We start from the raw sequence: 21,512 nt of genomic DNA on the forward strand, positions 1-21,512 counted from the left end.
GTAACGTAAAACCGTGTTTCCCTTCTCTTTCAATAGTCCATCCAAAATTGTATCCACTGACCCCCTTCTTGATCTTTATCAGGCTAAAATTCCATTTTAAAGAAAACCTAATCTTTAAATATAAACACCAAACTGCAACAAAGTCCTGGATTGTTTACATAATTATCACACAGTCATCTGAAAAATAGAGTGACTGCTGGATAATAAATATGGGGAGATTTTTCAGGTGTGCCTAAGGGATTTAGGAGCCCAAGCCCTATTGGAAGTCAATGAGAGGCCCTGAATCCTGTCAGTGCCTAGCTAAATCAATGGAGTGACATTTTACCCTGTGCAAATGTGAGGGAGGCAGGAGGAAGGTGTTAGCCTGGGACTGGGAGGACCTGCATTACATTCTGTGTTCTATCAAGGCTTGCTGTGTGACCTTGCATAAGTCACATCGTTTCTCTGCACCTCACTTTCTCATCAGTAAAAATTCTCTGAAGGGTTCAATTCCCTACTTTGCCGCAGACTTCTCACTTCGTCTCTCAGAGCCACAAAGAGACAAGTCTGCTTCACAAAGGTGATCAGGGCCTGAGCTACATTCATGCCCCTTCTCACTGATCTACCAGTATATGCTTGACATTTGTGTAAATGACTAGGGTGACCAGATATCTCAATTTTATAGGGACAGTCCCAATTTTGGTTTGTTTTTTTTATATAGGCTCCTATGACCTCCCACCCCCTGTCCTGGTTTTTCACATTTGCTGTCTGGTCACCCTAGTAAAAGACATTCACACCCACTTCAAGTCCCCTTCCTATTGCCAGAAAGGAGCCAGAGTGCAAATAAGAATCAGACCAGTTGGTCAGGAAAGCCGGCACTTGTTGAATCTCACTCTGTTTGTAATTTTAGTTTTATGCTGTCTGGTATGATGCTAATTTATTCTACAGTTACTCTCCATTTGCAGCACACTGATAATGAAACATAAGTGCTAGGGAATCTTCTAATTGAGACTGAAGTTGGGACCCTGATTAGTACTCCTCAAGGTGGTGTCAGATTGAGCTGCTATCTTCCCTCTGACACTGCCTGGTAATATCAGAGATAAGGGACCCAACTTTGCAGTCCTTTGCGATCTGTCCTTAAACGGGGCACACCATAAATGCAGTGATGTCTGCAGAGATTTGATTACTGAAGAGTCTTTTACCTTCAATTACTCATTTATGATGCACAGAGACGTCTTGCTGTAATGCATGCACACATGCACAGTGGGGGCTTTGGGGAGTTTCACAGGCTCTTTTTATTTAAAGGACTGACTTTTTTTCACATTAAAAACCAACAACCTTTCAAAGAATAACAGAATGGAAATATACCAGGCCCTGAGCAAGTTCTGGAAGAAAGAAACCCCAGCCCTGGTCCTGCAGGGTGCTGAGTACTTCCTCTATAGGATGTTGTGTTCTGCCAGCTCTTCCTTGAATGGGAGGAAAGAGCACTCTACAGTCTTCTGCTCTTCTGGGCAAAAAAAGCTGCCCCACTCCTCCAGAAGAAGTAGGAGAGAAGATCAGAAATCCAGTTAAGTTTTTACAGCTGTTTCCAGCAGATGCTGCTACGTCACCAGTGGTACTGATTTACACAGGGACTTAGCAGAGCTTCCCCCATAACCCTTAGCCCAGTGGTTATGGCACATACTTGGGATGCTGCAGGAGATCCATTTCAATGCCCCACTCTGCCTGAGGAGGAGAAGGGATTTTCACAGACGTCTCCCCTCTCTGTGGTGAGTGCTCTGACTATGGGATATTAGGTTATGAGACTCCCTCAGTCTCTCTTGTTCAAGCCATCCCACTTTAATGAAATATTAATTGGGCCAGAGGACAATTGAGGATCGCTCTATAAACCAGTGGTTAGAGCAGTCCCCGAGAGGTAATCATGTATCATTCTACTTCAGGGGTGGCAGACCTGCCAGGTCAGAGTTTCTCCCAGAAAACAGTCTTAGGGTTTTATAGTGAGCTTTGACTTGAAGAAGCCGAACGGGGCCAGTGAATAGGGAGGCCACAGAGCTCTGTTCCAAGTTCAGTCACAGACTTGCTACGTGATGTTGGGCAAGTCACTTCACCTATCGATACCTCAGCGTCCCCCTCTTGCACACGGAGATTACAGTACACACCCTCCTTCCTGAAGCACCTAAGGTTGGCAGAGGACAAACACCAAATGTCATTATAATGGCAATAGCAATACCATTGTTGAGGGAGTGGCAGTGGCAAGGGTTTGATAGCTCACGTACTAAAGAGCTGGGTTCTGTTCCTAGTTATGCCACTGATCATCCAGTGACCACACCTCTGTTTCCTCTCACCCTGTTTGTTTAGATTGTAAGATCTTTTGTGGCAGAGACTGTGTTTACACAGGGTCCTGATCTCATATAGAGCCCTGAGCTGCCACAGTAATATGAATAATAACACAGCTGCCAAATCTTTAACTCATACAAGGGGGTAACTCCAATGCTCATTGAGAAATTAAAGAAATGCAAACCCACAATGCTCCAGGGTCGTATCTGCATGGCACTCAGCGTTTTGACTGATGAATACATAATTATGTTTATTTACATAGATTATTAAACCATAAATTAGTCAAACAATTAACATGACAGGAATATACAAAGGTTAAGATCAACTTAAACAGCAAAATAGAAAATTATTTTAAGGGCAGTTACCTTGATAATCATGTTATGACATGCAGCAGCTTTAGCTGATCATTTCTACGCGAGTCATTGTAATGCAGTTTAGAAATAATTGATGGTTTCTCTTTTGTCTGTGTTCCATGCTAGTTAATGGAAATTGATTTAAATAAAAAATAATGTACATGTTCTTTATAAGATTTCATTGACTTACAAGGCCTGGAGCAAGCCACGCTAATTAGTGCTATGTCGTGGTAGCAAGCTAGTGAGAAATTAGATATAAAAACTGAGCAAAAATTATATATAATTACCATTAAAATGACTCGGGCATGAAAATTAATCAAATGGAGTTGGAAAAACATTCTTATCCCTACCAACTGTTGGAGGCCACAGTCTTCTTTGAACTTTTGTTTGGATCGTCTTTTTTCTTCCTCCCTGAATTAGGCCATATTTTCAGTACATGTATCTGGAGAAAAACCTTCCTTTTTCGGTTACCATAATCAGTAGAGAGTATACCTAACATCCACAGCCAAAGTTTGGCTCTAATTGCAACTCCAGCAGGATTCCTGGGTGTAATTGGGTGCACTTCTTTTTAAACATAGAAACTGGTGTACTGTGTCAGCTTGTCCATCCTATAGTCCAGTGTTTCCCAAACTTGGGATGCTGCTTGTGCAGGGAAAGTCCCTGGCAGACCAGGCAGCTTTGTCTACCTGCTGCATCTGCAGGTCCAGCCGATCACGGCTCCCACTGGCCGCGGTTCACTGCTCCAGGCCAATGGGAGCTGTGGGAAGTGGTGCTGGCCAAGGGCCATACTGGCCTCCACTTCCAGCAGCCTCCATTGGCCGGGAGCAGCGAACCACAGCCAGTGGGATCCGAAAGTGACCAAACCTGCAGACGCAGGAGGTAAACAAAGCGGCCCAGCCCGCCAGGGGCTTTCCCTACACAAGCAGCGTCCCAAGTTTGGGAAACACTACTCTAGTCTAACACATCATGGTCCATCTACTTCAGTATTTTATCTTTAACAGTGGGCAGCACCTGGCACTTCAGAAGAAGGTACAAAAAACAAACAAGCAAACAAAAAACCCTCAGTAGGCAGTTATGATGGTCTGTCTCCACTAGTTAGAGATTGGTTTAAACCCTAAAGCGTAGGGTATTCGCTTCCAAAGTATTTTTTTAAATGTAGTTGCTATTTTAACTTTGGATATTGTTGTTATCCATAGAAGTGTCTAATCCTTCTTTGAATCCCACCAAGTTCCTGGCATCAAAATCACGTGGCAATGAGTTCCATAGGCTTCATGATGAAGCACAAACCATTTGGTCAAATTTGTCCCCCCAGCATCACTGGAATGACACCTGGAATAAATATCGCCCATTTGTACGAGAGGTCACGACGTTTAGACCTCATGTAGTATATTTTTGCATCCGTGTGTATGATGACATTCCTTCACACAGCCCTGGGTTGGTGCTTGGAGAGGGTTTGGGGGGTAGTGATTGGAAGTTCTACTTCCTCCCTTTTGTGCCAGTTTTGGTAGGTCTTTGCAGAGGTTCTTCGTTACCTCATACAGTTCAACATCCGCAAGAGTGGCCACTCTGCTTTCTTCTCCTCCTCCATCTATTTAGCTCCCCACAATGGTTGGGAAGTTTCATCTGGTGCAATGGAACCTGGGTTCCTTTGGGCAGAGCACGTTTCACAGGCTTTCAGCTCACTCGAGGAAAAAGATGAAGCTGAGTTGATAGTTAAGGCCCTGGACTGGATTCATAATCTGGTTCAATTTCTGGCCCTTCTCCTGAATCCCTGTGTGACGTTATCACCCAACCTGGCTATGACTCAGTTCCTCATCTCTAATATGAGGATAACAATATTTCCTTTATCTCACCCGTTGCAAATCTTGTCTAATTAGACTGGAAGCTCTTTGTGGCAGGGACTGTCTCTCACTGTGTATCTGTACATGTTTGTGACTGACAGATGGGTTCAACATGGCTGTGTGTGCACATTAAGAATCAGAGTGGACAGACTCTGGGGGTTTTCTTTTATATGAATTGCAGCTAATAAACTTGCTATCTTCCTTTTTTCAGGTAAGCCAGTAATGATAGTGACAGAGTACATGGAGAATGGCTCTCTCGACACATTTTTAAAGGTAAGATTCAAAATGCTCAGATGGTTTTTCTTGGAGGACAATGGGGTCTCTTGTAAAGGTCATTCCCCCTGGGAAATACTATGAAGTGCTGGTGGAGTTACATGTCCCCAAGTCCTAGCTCCATCTACCACAATACAAATAAATAAAATAACAACAAAATGCAAAGCATCCCTTTTCTTTCTGTGAGGAGCTCTGCATCAGAAAGCACTGGTTTTCATGCCTCCCTTTACACAACTGCATTTTGACACCAACCCTCCAAATGACCCTGTGGAGTAAAGATTTACATGTGTTTTGATGATACTTTGTCAGTAGTGAGGATTAGATCATGTGGGCAAGAAACACGGGGGCAGGGAGGGGGTTGCATGTAAGCTGTGTTGTTTACAACCTTGACTCAGAGGGATAGTCATCTGTGGGGTTTTTACATATGTAATCCTTCTGCCAGGTGGAGCCAGCAGCAACCAGGGCCGGTTCAATATCTAGGGGTTCCTTTTCAACCATACAACACAGAATCGGCTCGAGCCCCCACCCAGTAACCTGGGAAAATTACACACCACCCTGGGTGCCTCTGAGAACCAATACTCCCCCCACTCACAAGAACAGAGTCTGAGTGTAGAAAAGAAACTTTTAATGAAAGGAGAGAAGTTACCCGACATTAATTAGGGAAAATGACACTAGCAGGATTCATAACCATAAAATTGTGAGCAGGACACCCACCCCAGAGTGCATGAGGCAGTGCCTTCTGCCTCATGTTCTTGCGTTATACAACCAAAAGTCCCTTTACCATGCCCCACTAACAGTGGCTTTCCTTGGTCAGTGAGGACCCAGGGTTCAGGGGTGCATCTGTGTGAGCTCACCTCCCACCCGGGGAAGAAGGCACTTTCCTTCCTCCGCCATCTGAGCACTTGCTCTGGCTGGCTGCCCTGCCAGCCTCTCATTCTGCAGACCACTCTGCAAGCTGCTTGTTCTGCTGGCCGCCTCGTGAGCCACCTGCTCACCGCTCTCACAGGCCGCTCCTGCCGGCCGCCCGTCAGCCAGTCAACTTCTATTGCTACCTGCGTCTCTACTGTGACCTCTGCAGGTCAGTCTCTTAGGGCACATCTTCACTACCAATGTTAAAATGCTGGTCGTGGCAGCGCTTTAAGGTGGCTTGTGTAGTCGTGGCACCAGTGCTGGGAGAGAGCTATCTCAGCACTATAAAAAAACCACCTCCATGAGGGGTGCAGGAACCCAGCGCTGGGGCACTGTCTACACCGGCACTCTACAGAGCTGACATTTGCAGCGCTCAGGGGGTGTTTTTTGACCCCCTGAGCGAGAAAGTTGCAGTGCCGTAAAGTGCCAGTGTAGACAAGCCCCTAGTGATTTTTCGCTCTTAGCAGGCTGGGCAGACACACAGTCCCACCACAACTGATTTCAGCTCTGATTGAGCATTTAAAGTAATAAAGAGGCTCCTAATGAAGCCTATTTAACCTTTTCTTTGAACAGTGGGGAGAAACAGGTTAAATCAGACTGGGGACCCTTGGGGAGAGTCCTTACCTCTCTTACTTTCACAGGGGTCTGGCATTTGAGCCCCTGGCTTACTGAGGTCCTTTCAACTGAGGGTGACCCCCTCATTTGGGACAGATTAAGCACAGTTCTTCTCCCCTTTATTCATACCATAGTGACAGCACCATTGATAACAGCATTTCATTACCCCTGCATTCAGTACTAAAGTGATTTGTAACTCAACACCGGCCAAAGTTGATTACTTTGAGCAACACTGTTCATGTAAATACAGTGTGTTCATGTAAATACAGTTTGCTCCTGAAGTCTCTCCCCTTCCTAGCTAGCTGCCAGGGGAGAATTCATTCTGACCTTGCTTACATAGATAGGTATGTACACTATATGTGTCACATTAGGAAATTCCCTAATCATGAGTTAAGAACTCTGTTGTCTCAGATTAGTCTTTAGAGATCACTATTCCAAATAATGACACCTTCAGGAGCCTCTGGGCCGGAGCATCATGGTCATTAATTATGAATTCCTCTATTTGCCTTTGCATGAGACTTGCCCCTGACTCGTTATTTGTGCATGTGTGTAACTTAGGGTGTGAAGAACACTGCGCACAGTGATTGAAATCCCCCCTTATCTTTGCAGAAGAACGATGGGCAGTTCACTGTCATTCAGCTGGTTGGGATGCTGAGAGGCATTGCATCAGGCATGAAGTACCTGTCAGACATGGGTTACGTACATAGAGACCTTGCTGCCAGAAACATCCTCATCAACAGCAATTTAGTGTGCAAAGTGTCTGACTTCGGGCTCTCCAGAGTCCTAGAAGATGACCCTGAAGCAGCGTACACAACAAGGGTAGGTGCTGGGGATACTGGACCATTGAAGGAAAGGAAATGAGGGATACGGCCAAGTGGCATTTTCAGAAGTGCTCACGCTTGCAGTTGGAGCCGGATTTTGAAAAGCGCTCAGTGTCCATCAGTTGTCATTTCGCTTAGGTGCCTACATTGGCCATGTGACTGACAGGCTAAGAGTGCTGCCCATCCCATGTTTCAGGAGGTCCAGAGTAGACTTGCTCATCGAGACAGAATTTGTTAGAGGCAGGCAGCTCGAACCCAGGCAACAAAAATCAAGAACAGACCACTGAAAGAAATCCCACAGAGCTTCATGCAAACAGGCTAGGGCATCCATAAACTCTGATGCAGGGATTCATCATATCTATCAAATATGTTAATATATACCACCAGTACTGAAAATGTACTGGAAACATTGTGAGAATGAGACCTTTTGTAATAGTGAAAGTTGGATGGAATCCTCTTATCATAGCTTCAGCTCATATTCATCAACATATACATGTAATTTTTTTTACACATATGACTAAAGTATCATATTGCATGTAACATAAATTCACCATCTGTGCTCAGAACCCTCCAGTAACTCAGAGCCACCACCTTATCTGGAGATTTCACCCTGGAAAAATGTTGGCAACTGGAGTCTGCCTGTCCACTGGAGGATCAGAACCTAGTTAGGCATATAAGGGTTTCTTGGAGCCAGATCTTCATCTGGGATAAACAGTTATGATATGCTGAGTGACATTAGCTAAGAATCTGGCCCCCACTGGCTTAAGGTTTGAACTAATAATGCTTCACTGAAGAAAAATTGTGAGAATAAGGTTTTCTAAAAATATACCCGAAATTTTACTGTTTTTGCAGAGGTAAAAATTGTTTGAAGAGGTTCCCTGAATATCCCCTAGCCTTGCATGTGGCTCATTTCTGGGAGCAATGGCTTTCAAAGGAGGGCCTATTTTGATATAATTCAAGGAAAACAATTCTTTAAATCCTGACTAATATCCTCTTTTTAATCCTGAAAATCTTAGGGATGATTTATATTATCATTAAAGTATTATTATAATTTGCATAAAGTTAAACATCTAAAAATTAGAAAGCAGGGAGAAAATCCTAAACCTGAAATCCCTAGATGTGTGCAGGGAGACGTTAGTTATGCAAGAAATATTATAAAAAATCAATAATCATCAAAGAGAGAAGGAATCATTGATGTTTTTGTCACTCATCTGGCCTCCTCATCTCTTACGTAGGCCTCTGTCTTGCAATCAAATTTGCACTGGCTGACCTTGCATTCATGACCTTATTGATTTCAGTGGCCCACCTACCTGGATCCAACTGCATGATTGGGGTCAAAGATCTGTAAAATAAAATCCAGCTCCCTGCCCTGTAATTTGCATGAAGTTCACATTACACCAGAGTCACCTAGAGCTTTTAAGATGTTTGTTCCTTCCCCATTTGCTGTCAGAAACTCTTGAAAGTTCACTGTATCGATTGCTTGAGTGCTTGGCTTTTCCTCCTACCAACCAACGCAACATAATGGAGATGTGGCTGCTAAACATGTTCCAGCATTCAAATGGAATTTAAACAACAACCCTTCAGGTCAGCCAATTAGTAGTCAGCTCCAAATGCTTATGGGCTGAGATAATATGGAGAAGGGCCTCATGCTGTCAATCAGATTTACTTTACAATTCTACATCTCTTTCCAGCATCATTCAGGAACAGAAAAAAAAAATCTCCCTTGATGCTCTAAGAAATGTTGCTTTTCTCTCCCCTTCCCCCTTCTCTTTTTTTCACACAAGGGAGGGAAGATCCCGATCAGATGGACAGCCCCAGAAGCCATCGCCTTCCGCAAATTCACCTCGGCTAGCGACGTCTGGAGCTATGGGATAGTGATGTGGGAAGTAGTGTCTTATGGAGAGAGACCCTACTGGGAGATGACCAATCAAGATGTAAGTACTTGCCAAAGCCACTGTATGACAAGTCTCTTGCTATCAGAGACAGAACTGGCACAGGGCTTTCAGTCTGAAAGTGAGAGCTGCTTTTAAAAAGCCCAGTGAAATGATTTTGCTTTCCCCCTGAAATTTCTTTTATTGAATGCCCTTTTATGCTGCAGCTCAAAACAAGCTTTGCATAAAGAGAAGTAAGTCTGTACGGAGTAAAGACTGTCTCCCTTGACAGACTGTTGTAGTGCCGCTGATGCAGTTATTGCCAGAGTCCATCAGTATTATGTTTAAAGATGAAGGTCTGCCAAAGGATGCATATTGATAAATGACATAATTTCAGCTACATTTACAAACTCATCCAGTCAACTATAGCAAAAGCCCTTTGGGTTCCATTTTTATTTCATTTAAAATTTACTGGGAATGTATCCGTGTTTATTATAAAAATTAAAAAATGAGTAAAAATCAGTACGAAAAATTAACTTCACGGTTTTCTGGGTAAATATTGAGGTTAATATTGGGGGACAAGAGGAGAGGAAAAAAGCAACAAATAGATAAACGTGAGAGTATTTAAAATAAAAGCAGTGTAAGCTGTGGTTTATTTCATGAACTGTACATGAATAGTACATATACATGTGTATGCATATGTATTTTCTACTACCTTGCCATACTTTAGCAGCCAGCTCACATTTACACTTAGACTAAGTTATTAGTAACATAAACACATCTACTTAATGTCATGGAATGGATTTTCTTAACATAATCCATATTTCCATATACTTGAATGGTCCGAAATTTGGGCGAAAAAATCAGCAAAAACTGAAAACAAAGTTACCTAAATATAGCTTCATTTTTGAGATCTGTCTGAGAGAGAGGGAGGTGATGTGGTGTAATGGATAGGGCTCTTAACCTAGATCCTCTTCTTGCCTGTGCCATTGACCACGAGCATGACACTTCATCGCTTTTTCCCCTCCAACCCTGTGTCTTGTTTGCTTTGAAGAGTTTGACGTCTAAGGACTGGGCTACACTAGCGGGGGGCAGGGGTTCAAACTAAGATTCACAACTTCAGCTACACTATTCGTGTAGCTGAAATCAAAGTATCTGAGTTCGACTTACCTGGCTGCCCTCCCGGCGGTGAGTTGACTGCTGTAGTTCCCCCGTTGACTCTGCTTACTCCTCCTGCCAAGGTGGAGTACGGGCGTCGATTCAGGGATCAATTTATCCCGTCTAGACAAGATGTGATAAATCGATCCCCGATACATTGAACACTACCCACCGATCTGGCGGGTAATATAGACTTACCCTAAATCAGGATGGTCTCTCATCGTACGTAGACAATGCCTAGCACAATAGGGCCATACACTCTTTGCTAGGGCTATACGTGCCCACATGCTCAGGGTTTAATTGATTGCCATATATGGGATTGGGAAGGAATTTTCCTCCAGGGCAGATTGGCAGAGCCCTGGGGTTTTTTTCGCCTTCCTCTGCAGCATGGGGCAAGGGTCACTTGCTGGAGGATTCTCTGCACCTTGAAGTCTTTAAACCACAAGCTGAGGACTTTAATAGCTCAGACATAGGTCAGGGGTTTGATACAGGAGTGAGTGGGTGTGATTCTGTGGCCTGTGTTGTACAGGAGGTCAGACTAGATGATCATAATGGTCCCTTCTGACCTTAAAGTCTATGAGTCTACTTAGATTGTAAGGTCTTTGGAGCAGGCCCTGTCTTTGTGTTCTGTTTGTACAGCACCTAGCACAGAAGGGTCCTGGACCATGGCTGGGTTCTTAGGCACTAGGGTAATACAAATAAATAATAATAATGGAACAGATGCTTGGGCCTATGAGGTGCTGAATGTTTACCAAGAATGCTAAATATCCTGCAAGGTTGTGTTTTAAATCAATGTACCATCAGATTGGCACATTTTAGTTGCTGCAGAATGTATGCCAGCTGTAGCACCATAATTTTATCCCTGTGATGAGAGAGATGAGTAAAACTAAAGCAAGCAAAACGTTTCATTTAAATGCTGCAAACTCAAGTCCTGTCGTTTTCAGCGAGTTCAAAGAAAAGTCCAGGGATATCAATCCGAGGGACCAATCCAACTGCTGGTTAAGTCAAGGAAACTTGAATAAATGGAAGTTGCATCAGGCCAAGATGGTTATCTTGTTTCACTTTTACTGCAGTAGTTTGCCTGTATAATAGAGCTTTTTTTTATTCTAAAGTAACTCAAACCACTCTGCAGACTTGGGGCCAGAGTCAGCAGGGCCGCTCCAGACACCAGCTTGGCAAGCAGGTGCTTGGGGCGGCCACTCCGGAGCGGGGCTGCATGTTCAGCTATTCGGCTGCAATTCGGCGGAGGGTCCTTCACTCCCACTCAGAGCGAAAGACCTCCCGCTGAATTGCCGCAGATCGCGATTGCCACTTTTTTTTTTTTTTAATAACTGCTTGAGGCGGCAAAACCCCTGGACCCAGCCCTGAGATTCGGGGCCCCTGCCTCTGTCAGGGTGAAACCACCCATGTGCAGAGAGCCACAACAAGGCCTGCCTGTCACATCAGTCCCACCGTGAGCAAGTATGTGTATCTCTCTGGCAGCTGGAAGCATGTGTGCTGGAGTGTCACTAAGAACAGCAGGCTTCCACAAGCTGGTCAAAACACAAGGTGCTACCAGAGACTAAGAAGTCTTAAGCAGCCCACAGACAACAGCAGCAGCTGCTCCCCTCAGCACACAGAGGGCTGTATGTAGCCTGCTGCTCCCAGAAGCCCTTGCTTGCTGCCGGCCGGATGCCTTAACTCAGTTAGGTGCTCTCCCTCAGGACTACAAAGCACGCTGAATGCCTGATGTTAAAGGAGCTCATACTCACAACAGTAATTCAGACCAGGTTATACCCTTAAGGGGCCTGTATACCCTGGATTTTGATTGTGCACTGCCTCTGTTGAGACATCTGACTGGGAGTGAGCAAGGGCTTCTGGGAGAAGCATGAAGATCTCAGTCCTCTGTGGGGAGCAGCTGCATGGGAATGAATTCAGTGTGCAGGTCAGACAGTGGGTGAGGTCCTCAGGTAATGCAAATCAGCAATGCTTTATTGACTTCCTTGGTGCTATGCTGATATAACACCCAGGAGCTGATCCAGTCCACGGTGAATGGAGGGAGTGGGGTAGTATTCAGTGAAGATTAAAAAATAATGTAATAAAATATAGTATGGTGCAATTAATCAATGTGATGGATAGATAGAATATCAATTTAATTTTCATCGGGGAAATAAATGATTTTATATTGTGAAGTGACAGCAGCAATTTTGCTGTGTGCTGCTGTCCTCTTCGGCCTTAGTAAGTTGTTCAAAAATAAGTTGGTGCATCCTCCCTCACTCTGTGCACACACTCCAGCCTGCACGTTGAACCAAGCAGGGGGTCTGCATAAAGAAAAGCATGCGGTCAAGTGATTAATGACTGCAGGGTAAGGCATAGAGACTAAGGGCCTTTCATGACAATTGCATGCTTCGCTTAACCTTACGTTCTCAAAAGTGCTCAGAACCCACAAGCGGAGACAGATTTTCAGAAGGGCTCAGCTTCCATTTCGGTATGTAGCTAAAGGAGGGGACAAGCTTTCGAGAGGGTTCAGTGCCCGTCATTATCCTCCAAGGGAGCTGCTTTGGAAAAGTTGGACCCGTTACTTAGGTGCCTAACTGAGAGCTGAGCTTTTGTGAAAACCTGGCCCTACATGACTCTCACTATAGGCATGATTGAGTAGTGACTGGTTACTAGAATACCAGACCATTTCTCATCATTCCGCTGCTGAGCTGCTTTCTTATTGTCTCATGAGTTAGATGTTGGGCTTTTTTCTGACATATGATTTTCAGTCAATAGCAAATTCCCGTTTCCTTGCATAGAGAGCGGAATGAATAGGATCCGAAGCTGGTTTCACTGTATTACTTTTAATGGGACTGCATTACTTTTAAGGCCAGCATTGTAAGAAATGCAGGGTACCATCCTACCTCCAAGCCAGGATAATCACTGTAGTGGAAAGAGAAGCCTGGGAAACCTAATTCATAGAGTTCCCTTTGAATTCTGCCCTGGTCTGAATCCCATAGCCCAGGAAGAAGCTGCACTCCATTCATCCACAGATGCTCCAAGATACACATGGGTCTCAGGGGCCTGCAGGAGGTATTCATTCCAATTCCCCTTGCCTACTCTTTGCCGCCTGGTTCTTACATATCCCTGGACCATACTGAATGCAGGAGCTAGGCTTCAAAGGCACTTCTAAAGGGGGCTTCACAACATGGAAGAAAAATACAGCTCCTCTGCCTCTAGGAACTTCGTGAGACAGGTTGGGAAGACTCTAGCAGAGACCAGCAGGCATTTGATCACTGCCTCTTTCTACCTGCTCCTCCTCTCAGAGAGACTTCTGGGATGAAGGGAGCGTGTCACATGGGCAAAACTCCCCTTCTCCATGGCGGCAACCTCTCCCCAACACACACAGGGGAGCAGGAGACCCAATGTTTAAAATAAAATGGTCTTGTCCTTTTGGTGTTAGCAATTACCTTGACCATAAAAGTTCCTTTGGAGACTCCTGCTTCTCCCTTATTTTATCTAGCGCCTCTGTCACCATAAGCAAGTGTGTGATCACCTGCTGCATGGAACAATCCTATCTGTCCTTCCTGGTCAGCGGTAACATCCAAGCAAAGACAGTATCTTACCGTCACACATAGCAAAAAGGGCAGAGAAAGCATTCAGCCAGGCAGACAGATTTGCTATTTTGCTGACTCAGAACAACCATGGCCCTAAGTCTCTCCATCTCAGTTGCTACCTTACTTAAAGGAAGTTTACCATGAAGAACATAAGAACAGCCAAAGTCCATCTAGCCCAGTATCCTGTCTTCCAACAGTGGCCAAAGCCAGGTGCCCCAGAGGGAATGAACAGAACAGGTAAATCATCAAGTGATCCCTCCCCTGTCGCCCATTCCCAACTTCTGGCAAACAGAGACTAGGGACACCATCTCTGCCCATCCTGGCTAATAGCCATTGATGGACCGATCTGCCATCAACTTACCTAGTTCTTTTTTGAACCCTATAATAGTGTTGGCCTTCACACCTCTGGCTAGGAGTTTCACAGGCTGGCTGTGCTTTGTGTGAAAAATACTTTCTTTTGTTTGTTTTAAACCTGCTGCCTATTAATTTCATTTGGTAACCCCTAGACCTTGTGTTATGAAAAAGAGCAAATAACATTTCCTTATTTACTTTCTCTACACCGGTCATGATTGTGTAGGCCTCTATCGTATCCCCTTTTAGTCATCTCTTAAGATGCTATGTACACCTACCAGGGGATTATCCCAATCTAATCACAAACTTTCTGCCATGCCCAATGCAGAAAATGAATACATTTGGTCCCAAGTTTGTCTCTTCTGCCATTGCAGTAAGCAGCTCTAACTGGCTTTAATACAAATGCACTGAGATGCCACAGATGTTAGGTAAATGCCAAGCTATAAACTAGGATGCAATATGGAGTCATCAAGATAACACCCCACCGCCAGAGGAATCACTCTTGTGGATAGTGAACATTTCAGACATGAACATTTTCTAGAACCCTTTATTTAAAAAAAAAAAGGAGAAAATTAATTTAGCTACATCCTGCTGGACATTGAATGAATTTCACAAATGCATCTTGGAAAAGAGGTGCATTAATCTGGCTCTTCAAAACATGCAGATTAGAGAAGTAATAAGAGATTTGGCTCTTGAAATTAGCATTGGTTCCTGTCCAAGCTTTGCTTGGATTACCTCTGCGCCTATATTGCATATACTTGGCAACTGAATCGATCATAGTAAACAAACAAATTTAACTCAAGGGTGTTTCCCAGTCTGGTATGTGACTGTTCCCAGAGTGTTTTCTGCCTCCTCTCTTCCATATACTCAACTACCACCCCTGTTGGCCAAAGAGTCAGAGGTTGCTGACGTTGATGGTAGATGTTATGTGGTAAACCATGGTGCTCTGATTGCATGGATTTCAACTCGTGAAAGAGTTCCCATCATTCTTACTCGGTGTGTGACTTATAATTACAGCCAGTTAAAACACATTGTTTGAAAATATAGTCAGTGGTTAGCAAAATTGTTCTCTAATTGTAATTCAGTTTGTTTTTTTTCATTGTTAACAGCAGTATAGGGAGAATCAATATGGGCAGTCACTGTTATTCAGAAGGCTACAAATCAAGTGTTTACATCAAAATTGGATGTCTTTCTAAAAACCATGCTCTAGGTCAACCACAAGATGTGGACTTGATGCAGAAATTGTTGGGTGGAATTCTCTGGCCTGTGTTATGCAGGTTATCAGACTAAATGATTGTAGTGGTTGCTTCTGGCTTTAAAATTAGTGAAACCATTGGGTTAAATATATTACCTGCGTTAGCACAAGCTATCTCATTTCATTCTCCACCAAGCAGCCCTGAGCCAACTGGCACTGCTCTGTAAATGGACAGCAATGATTACAGGGTGTCTTAGGGCCCTCAAGTCTTCTCTCAGCTCAAATGTTTGGCCCATCAAAGGGTGCATGTGTTAGTGAACAAAATTGTGTGATGCCCCCATACAGTGGTTGCTTCCAGAGCCTTGCTAGCTGCTGCTTCTTTCTCATACTGGATGCCTGAGAACATCTGCACCGTGAAAAAAAGATGCCGTAGCATCATGGCATCTTACAGTGTTGTGATACCATTTGCATTGTATTGCCAGAATGGACAATATCCTTTAAACTGAGTTTGCTTTATTGATGTTAGTGCCAGGAATATAAAATGTACCTACCCTCACTGCAGATATGGTTCAGATCTATTCTGTACTGGTTCCAGCTTGTCTGCTACCCATCTTGCTACTATATTCTTGTTGGTGTATCTTGCAGGAGGAGCCCTCTGGGTTATAAATACACGTGCAGGTAGAGTACTTAGGCGCTGCATGATCCTTTGCCCATGCCACATGGGATGATTTTATTCAATGGCTGCAAATTTGATCTCAAGGAGAGACTAGAAACATGATGCAAAAAGCAGAGAATCTGGATAACAGAAGTAGGTCGGGCCTACTTACTGTGCTGTGAACAAAACCATTATCACAGAGCAAGACCACTCACTAATTCTGGCCTAAATGGGATAGAAGAACCACGAGCCTGCTCCAATGGCCATTGAAGTCAATGGGAGTCTTTCTATTGACATCAGAGGGCTTTGGATGGGTCTTCATTTGGGCTCAAAAGGTTTACTTGATGTAGACACTGGGGCTGCATTTTCAGAAGTGCTCAGTACCCATCAGCACCCAATGAAAATACAATGCACCGTGTAATTTTGTTCACTAGGATATGTCCTTAGAAGACTTGATAGCACCAAAGTTTCGGCTAGTAGAAGCTTTGATGGCCTCATTCCCCTCCTGGGTCAGTGCTGCCAATGAAAGGGGCTATTCCAGCTGGTGCAAGACTAGGTTCTAGCTGGTATAAAAAAATTCCAATTCCTGAAAAATTTGAGGTTTCAGCATTTGTTTCTGTTCTGATGTGGCCCAAATCCAAGACATTTCAAATTTTGTCATGAAATAACAAAAAAGAGAGACCCAGAATCTCAGTGATTAGAGCAGCTGGAATGTGGGAGAGCCTTGTTTTAAGGCCCTGGTCTGGATTAGCAAGAGCACGGTCCTCATAGACTCATAGACTCTAGGACTGGAAGGGACCTCGAGAGATCATCGAGTCCAGTCCCCTGCCCTCATGGCAGGACCAAATACTGTCTAGACCATCCCTAATAGACATTTATCTAACCTACTCTTAAATATCTCCAGCGATGGAGATTCCACAACTTCCCTAGGCAATCTGTTCCAGTGTTTAACTACCCTGACAGTTAGGAACTTTTTCCTAATGTCCAACCTAAATCTCCCTTGCTGTAGCTGGATCTCTAACATCCAAGCAGAGTTCCCTAACCACTAGGCTGTTGGCTATTCTTAAAGTCTTTTCCCTTCTCTCTCTGGTTTTACCATTAATTCCATGCTGAATATGAGAAACCTTCCTGACAAAACTCATGTTGAAATCGATATCTTTCTGCAAAAAGTTTTGGTCTCAACAGCATTTTCCCATGAAAAATCAATCAGTCAAAAAGTTCCCAACCAGTTGTAGACAGGGTTCCCTGGTGGAGGGCAATGTGAAATGACTTGTATCAGCAAACTCAGGTATTATAGCTGACCTGCATTTTGTAACCTTCTTAATAATGATGATTGCCTGTAGTGGGTCTGCCTGATTGCCTTTACCACAGATGAACGCAGTCTGGATTAAGATTACAAGAACAATTTTGCTAACTGCTGACTGTATTTGAAAACAATGGTGTTAGATGTCTGTAATTATAAGTCCTGCAGGGTGTTAAAATGATGGAGACTTTTTTGCAAGGTATTCTTTGAAATCCACGCAATCAGAACACCATGGTTTATCACATAACATTCACCATCAATGGCAGCAACCTTCGACCTCATTGAGTCAACAGGACTGGGAGCACAGAGTATGCAGGAAGGGACGTTAAGACTATCTTGGAATAGTCACATACCATATGTGCCTAAATAAAAGATGAACTCTTCTGAAAATCCAGTGACTGGTTTAGATACTGTAACAGACCCAGACCAGTCTGGTAGAGGGCAAATATACTGGTCACTGGATGAGTAGTTTTCTGTTCCCTGAGTGACCAAAGCAGGGGCTGCTCTAGAGTAATCAGGAACCTGCTAGAACCAGTTAAGGCAGACAGGCTGATTAGATCACCTGCAGCCAATCAAGGCAGGCTAATCAGGGCACCTGGGTTTAAAAAGGAGCTTTCTCCAGTCAGGCGGGGAGGAGCCAGAGGAGAGGAAGTGCATGTGAGGAGCTGGGAGCAAGAGGCACAAGGAGCTGAGAGTGAGAGGCTGTGCTGCTGGAGGACTAAGGAGTACAAGTGTTATCAGACACCAGGAGGAAGGTCCTGTGGTGAGGATAAAGAAGGTGTTTGGAGGAGGCCATGGGGAAGTAGCCCAGGGAGTTGTAGCTGTCACACAGCTGTTACAGGAGGCACTATAGACAGCTGCAATCCACAGGGCCCTGGGCTGGAACCCGGAGTAGAGGGTGGGCCCGGGTTCCCCCCAAACCTCCCAACTCCTGATCAGACACAGGAGCAGCTGATCCAGACTGTGGGGAAGATCAATGAGGTGAGCAAATCTGCGAATAAGCGCAGGACCCACCAAGGTAGAGGAGGAACTTTGTCACAATACCTAATTAGGAGCTGCTGGGTCTGACCTCTTTTAAAAATTTACCTCATAACTTTCAATTAATTAATGCACCAAAATGGTGAAAGTAAATTGTTTTGTAATCAGAATGGATTTGATTACTTTCTGTCTTCATTAAAAAAAAAAAAAAGGTCTGTTCTGCACTCAGTGTGTGTTGTTCTCATGTCTTTTCACTCTAAAGGAAACAAGAAAGCACACATTTGTAACTGTTCTTTTAGCTACAGAGCCATGTTATGAAAATATCATATTTTTCTACATTTCCATTTAAAATCAATGGATTTTAATCCTACTCTGCTTTTATTGGCCAGGTACCATCATGCAAGCATTTTCATTTCCTGGTAGAAATGTGTACACAATAACAAATGACTAGACCCCAACGTTATTGAATGATGTATGAGATGGCCATGCTGCCTCTGCCTTGAATCTATCCATCATTTAGCATTCAAAGTCTGGTTTGAAATAAAGGTGGACTTTTATTGTTGCATAACAAATGTGTGGTCCAGCGCATGCCTTTAAATTAAAAAATATATATTTTCTTTTCCGAGAAATTGCTAAAAAGAGCATATGCTGCTGTTCCCAGAATTCAAGAGCAGATAAACATGATGGATTACAGGTTCTCAGCTGGTGTAAACTGGAGTAGGTCCATTGACTTTGACGAAGCAATTGCCTGCCTTCACTGGAATTCTGGCAATGTACACCCGCTGAATCTCAGGCCTATAGATTTAAACGGAGCGGAGGATTTGGTCCATTGACTTCAGTTATTCTATGGCAATTTACATCAGCTGAGGATCTTCATCAAATTTCTTTCAGTTAATGAAAATTAATTTTTCAACCCCTCCTTTCCTGATTAATAAAGATACATGGGGCAGTGACATGTCTGACAGAGATCTGTGGTGTGTTTTGGTAAGAAACGATGGATGAATTGATGAACATGAAGCTTTTTAGTTAAAACAATTTGCATTTGGCACAAGAAAACAACCCACTCTCTTGTTTTGTCTCCCCTAGGTGATAAAAGCTGTGGAGGAGGGCTACCGTTTGCCAAGTCCCATGGACTGCCCGGCTGCTCTTTACCAGCTAATGCTCGACTGCTGGCAGAAAGATCGGAACAGCAGGCCCAAGTTTGATGAAATTGTCAGCATGTTGGACAAGCTCATCCGTAACCCGAGCAGCTTGAAGACACTGGTTAATGCGTCGAGCAGGTATAAATTCAGGCCATTTCTGTTTCTCCATGCATGATTCATGTTATAATACCCTGGCACTGAAATAGCTCTCACTCTCCGATCTGTGCAAACCCTGGAGGATGTACCGCAAGCTTCATTGTGTCCAGAATAGTTTTCCCAAATCATCTCTTTCTGTGTAAATTGGCAGATACGTGACCAATTCAATCACATTATAAATGCATCCATTCTGAAATTATCATGATCTGTCTTGGAAAAGCTTGAGTTTCAGCTATGTTTAGAGCTACAGAATGGAGTTACTTGTGATTTACACCCAAGGAAAGGGAGGGCAGGATTTGGCCTGTAAAGTATATATGAAACATCACTCAAATTATCTCTCTGTTGACTTTATCCTGGTAATATGAATAGGAAAGAAATCCTTTAGGGCAAATTCTGGGGATTAGTAAAACCAGATGTGTTCCTACCCTGATATAACCAACCACAATCATTCGGAAGTCCATTAGTGTCTACTTCCATTTCTAACAGATTTTCAAACATTAATAAATCCATGTGGTTTCCAAAAAAAAAGTGCACAAGTTTATAAAAAACATTAAGAGCCAGCATGCAATATTAGTATGAAACATGATAAATGCAAGCCTACAATTAAGGTTGACGTGGTAGGAAATAGAAGTATAAATATTTTGGTAAATTCCTGCCGGTCAGTCATCTCAGATAACAATTTTACCACCATGGCAGAAGCCTGGGAAGAATAACTTTTTTAATTATGGGTGCATTGCATTTTTTCTCTGCAGCCTTATTTTACTTACTACTTAATTATACTGCTACACTGATCTACACCAGCTGAGGATTTGGCCCTGGCTTTGTAAGAGCTGCATTTTCATCTTGGGGAGGATATTACACAAGTATTTATATTGATGAGACTAACTGTAGCAACAGTCTAGAAATAAGCAATATGTTGGGAACAGTTCAGTTGGCTCCATAACACAGATCCTAAAAGTTAGACACAGAACTCCAGGAGTTAGGTTCCTAAATACATTTGAAGATATGGACCTATGAGGCAATATTTGTTTATTGGGGTACATGTCATTTTTAAATACAAAGTAGGCATGATTCTTCAGGCTTCTTCCCATGAATCATTAACTTTCTGAGGAAGCTATTGGAGAATGAATCTTATTAGCAATCAGTTGTAATGTCATTCCTAGCACATCTGCATAAAAAAGGTTTATGGTAGCATAAAATGTGGAACTCTTCTCTTTCATTTTCAGCTTGGAATAATCATTTTGGGGCATGTTGTGTAGTGATTCATGCACTGCTCTATCAGAGTGTACTACAGAAAGTAAAAATTGTCAGTAAACCATTTCTTATAGGTGCTAAGCACTTTGCTGATATGTTAATGCATTTACAGTTTCAAACAATTCCTAATATCTACTAATGTGAGTATTGCCAAAGAGAGTGGTGTATCCGAACAGCCTTTTTTTTGTAGTCAGGTTCCTTTTACCCATATCATTCTGTATCCATAATAGAACATTACTGAATCAATCCTTAGTTAAATGCAATGCAGAACTAAATGATGTTTTCAAACATAACATATTCCGTATTAAAAATGTCCCATTAATACAAATACAAGAGGGAACAGTGACATTACAATGTGTGCACAGCAGTAGATTCCTCATGGCTTTAATACTGAGAATCCACTTTTTTGTTCTGATTAGTAAGGAAGTTTAAATCCCTTCTATGTTTAAAACATCATGTGAAAGCATTATGCTGTTGTTACTGGCAATATTTACATTTTATTGGACCCTTCAGTATAGCCATTAAGTTAACAAATAATACTAATGTGATCATAAAATATATGAAGATTCCTGAAGTGCTAAATAATATAATATCCTGGATGTTCTTCCAGTCAGGTACACTTGAATTGAATTTACATATTCAGGGCTCAACCCTGCAAATGCTGATACCTGTGGATAGCATTCCACAGGGCTATATTATTATTAGGCAGCGTGACTTAGTGGATAAATCACTAACCTGTATTTGGG

General features: G+C 43.1%; 1 protein-coding gene across 11 annotated transcripts in view; it reads left to right on the top strand.

Annotated features, from left to right (window-relative positions):
• Nucleotides 1-21,512, top strand: part of EPHA5 (EPH receptor A5) — a 422,435-nt gene that overhangs the window by 304,346 nt on the left and 96,577 nt on the right. For all 11 annotated transcript variants that reach the window (XM_030565412.1, XM_030565416.1, XM_030565409.1 and 8 more), the window contains 4 exons: nt 4,722-4,783; nt 6,917-7,126; nt 8,913-9,062; nt 19,301-19,494. In XM_030565412.1, coding sequence (XP_030421272.1) covers nt 4,722-4,783; nt 6,917-7,126; nt 8,913-9,062; nt 19,301-19,494 — 616 coding nt within the window. The remainder of the gene's footprint in view (nt 1-4,721; nt 4,784-6,916; nt 7,127-8,912; nt 9,063-19,300; nt 19,495-21,512) is intronic.

Source organism: Gopherus evgoodei, chromosome 5 (genome assembly GCF_007399415.2).
Source record: "Gopherus evgoodei ecotype Sinaloan lineage chromosome 5, rGopEvg1_v1.p, whole genome shotgun sequence".
In the NCBI taxonomy this organism is placed as follows: Eukaryota; Metazoa; Chordata; order Testudines; family Testudinidae; genus Gopherus; species Gopherus evgoodei.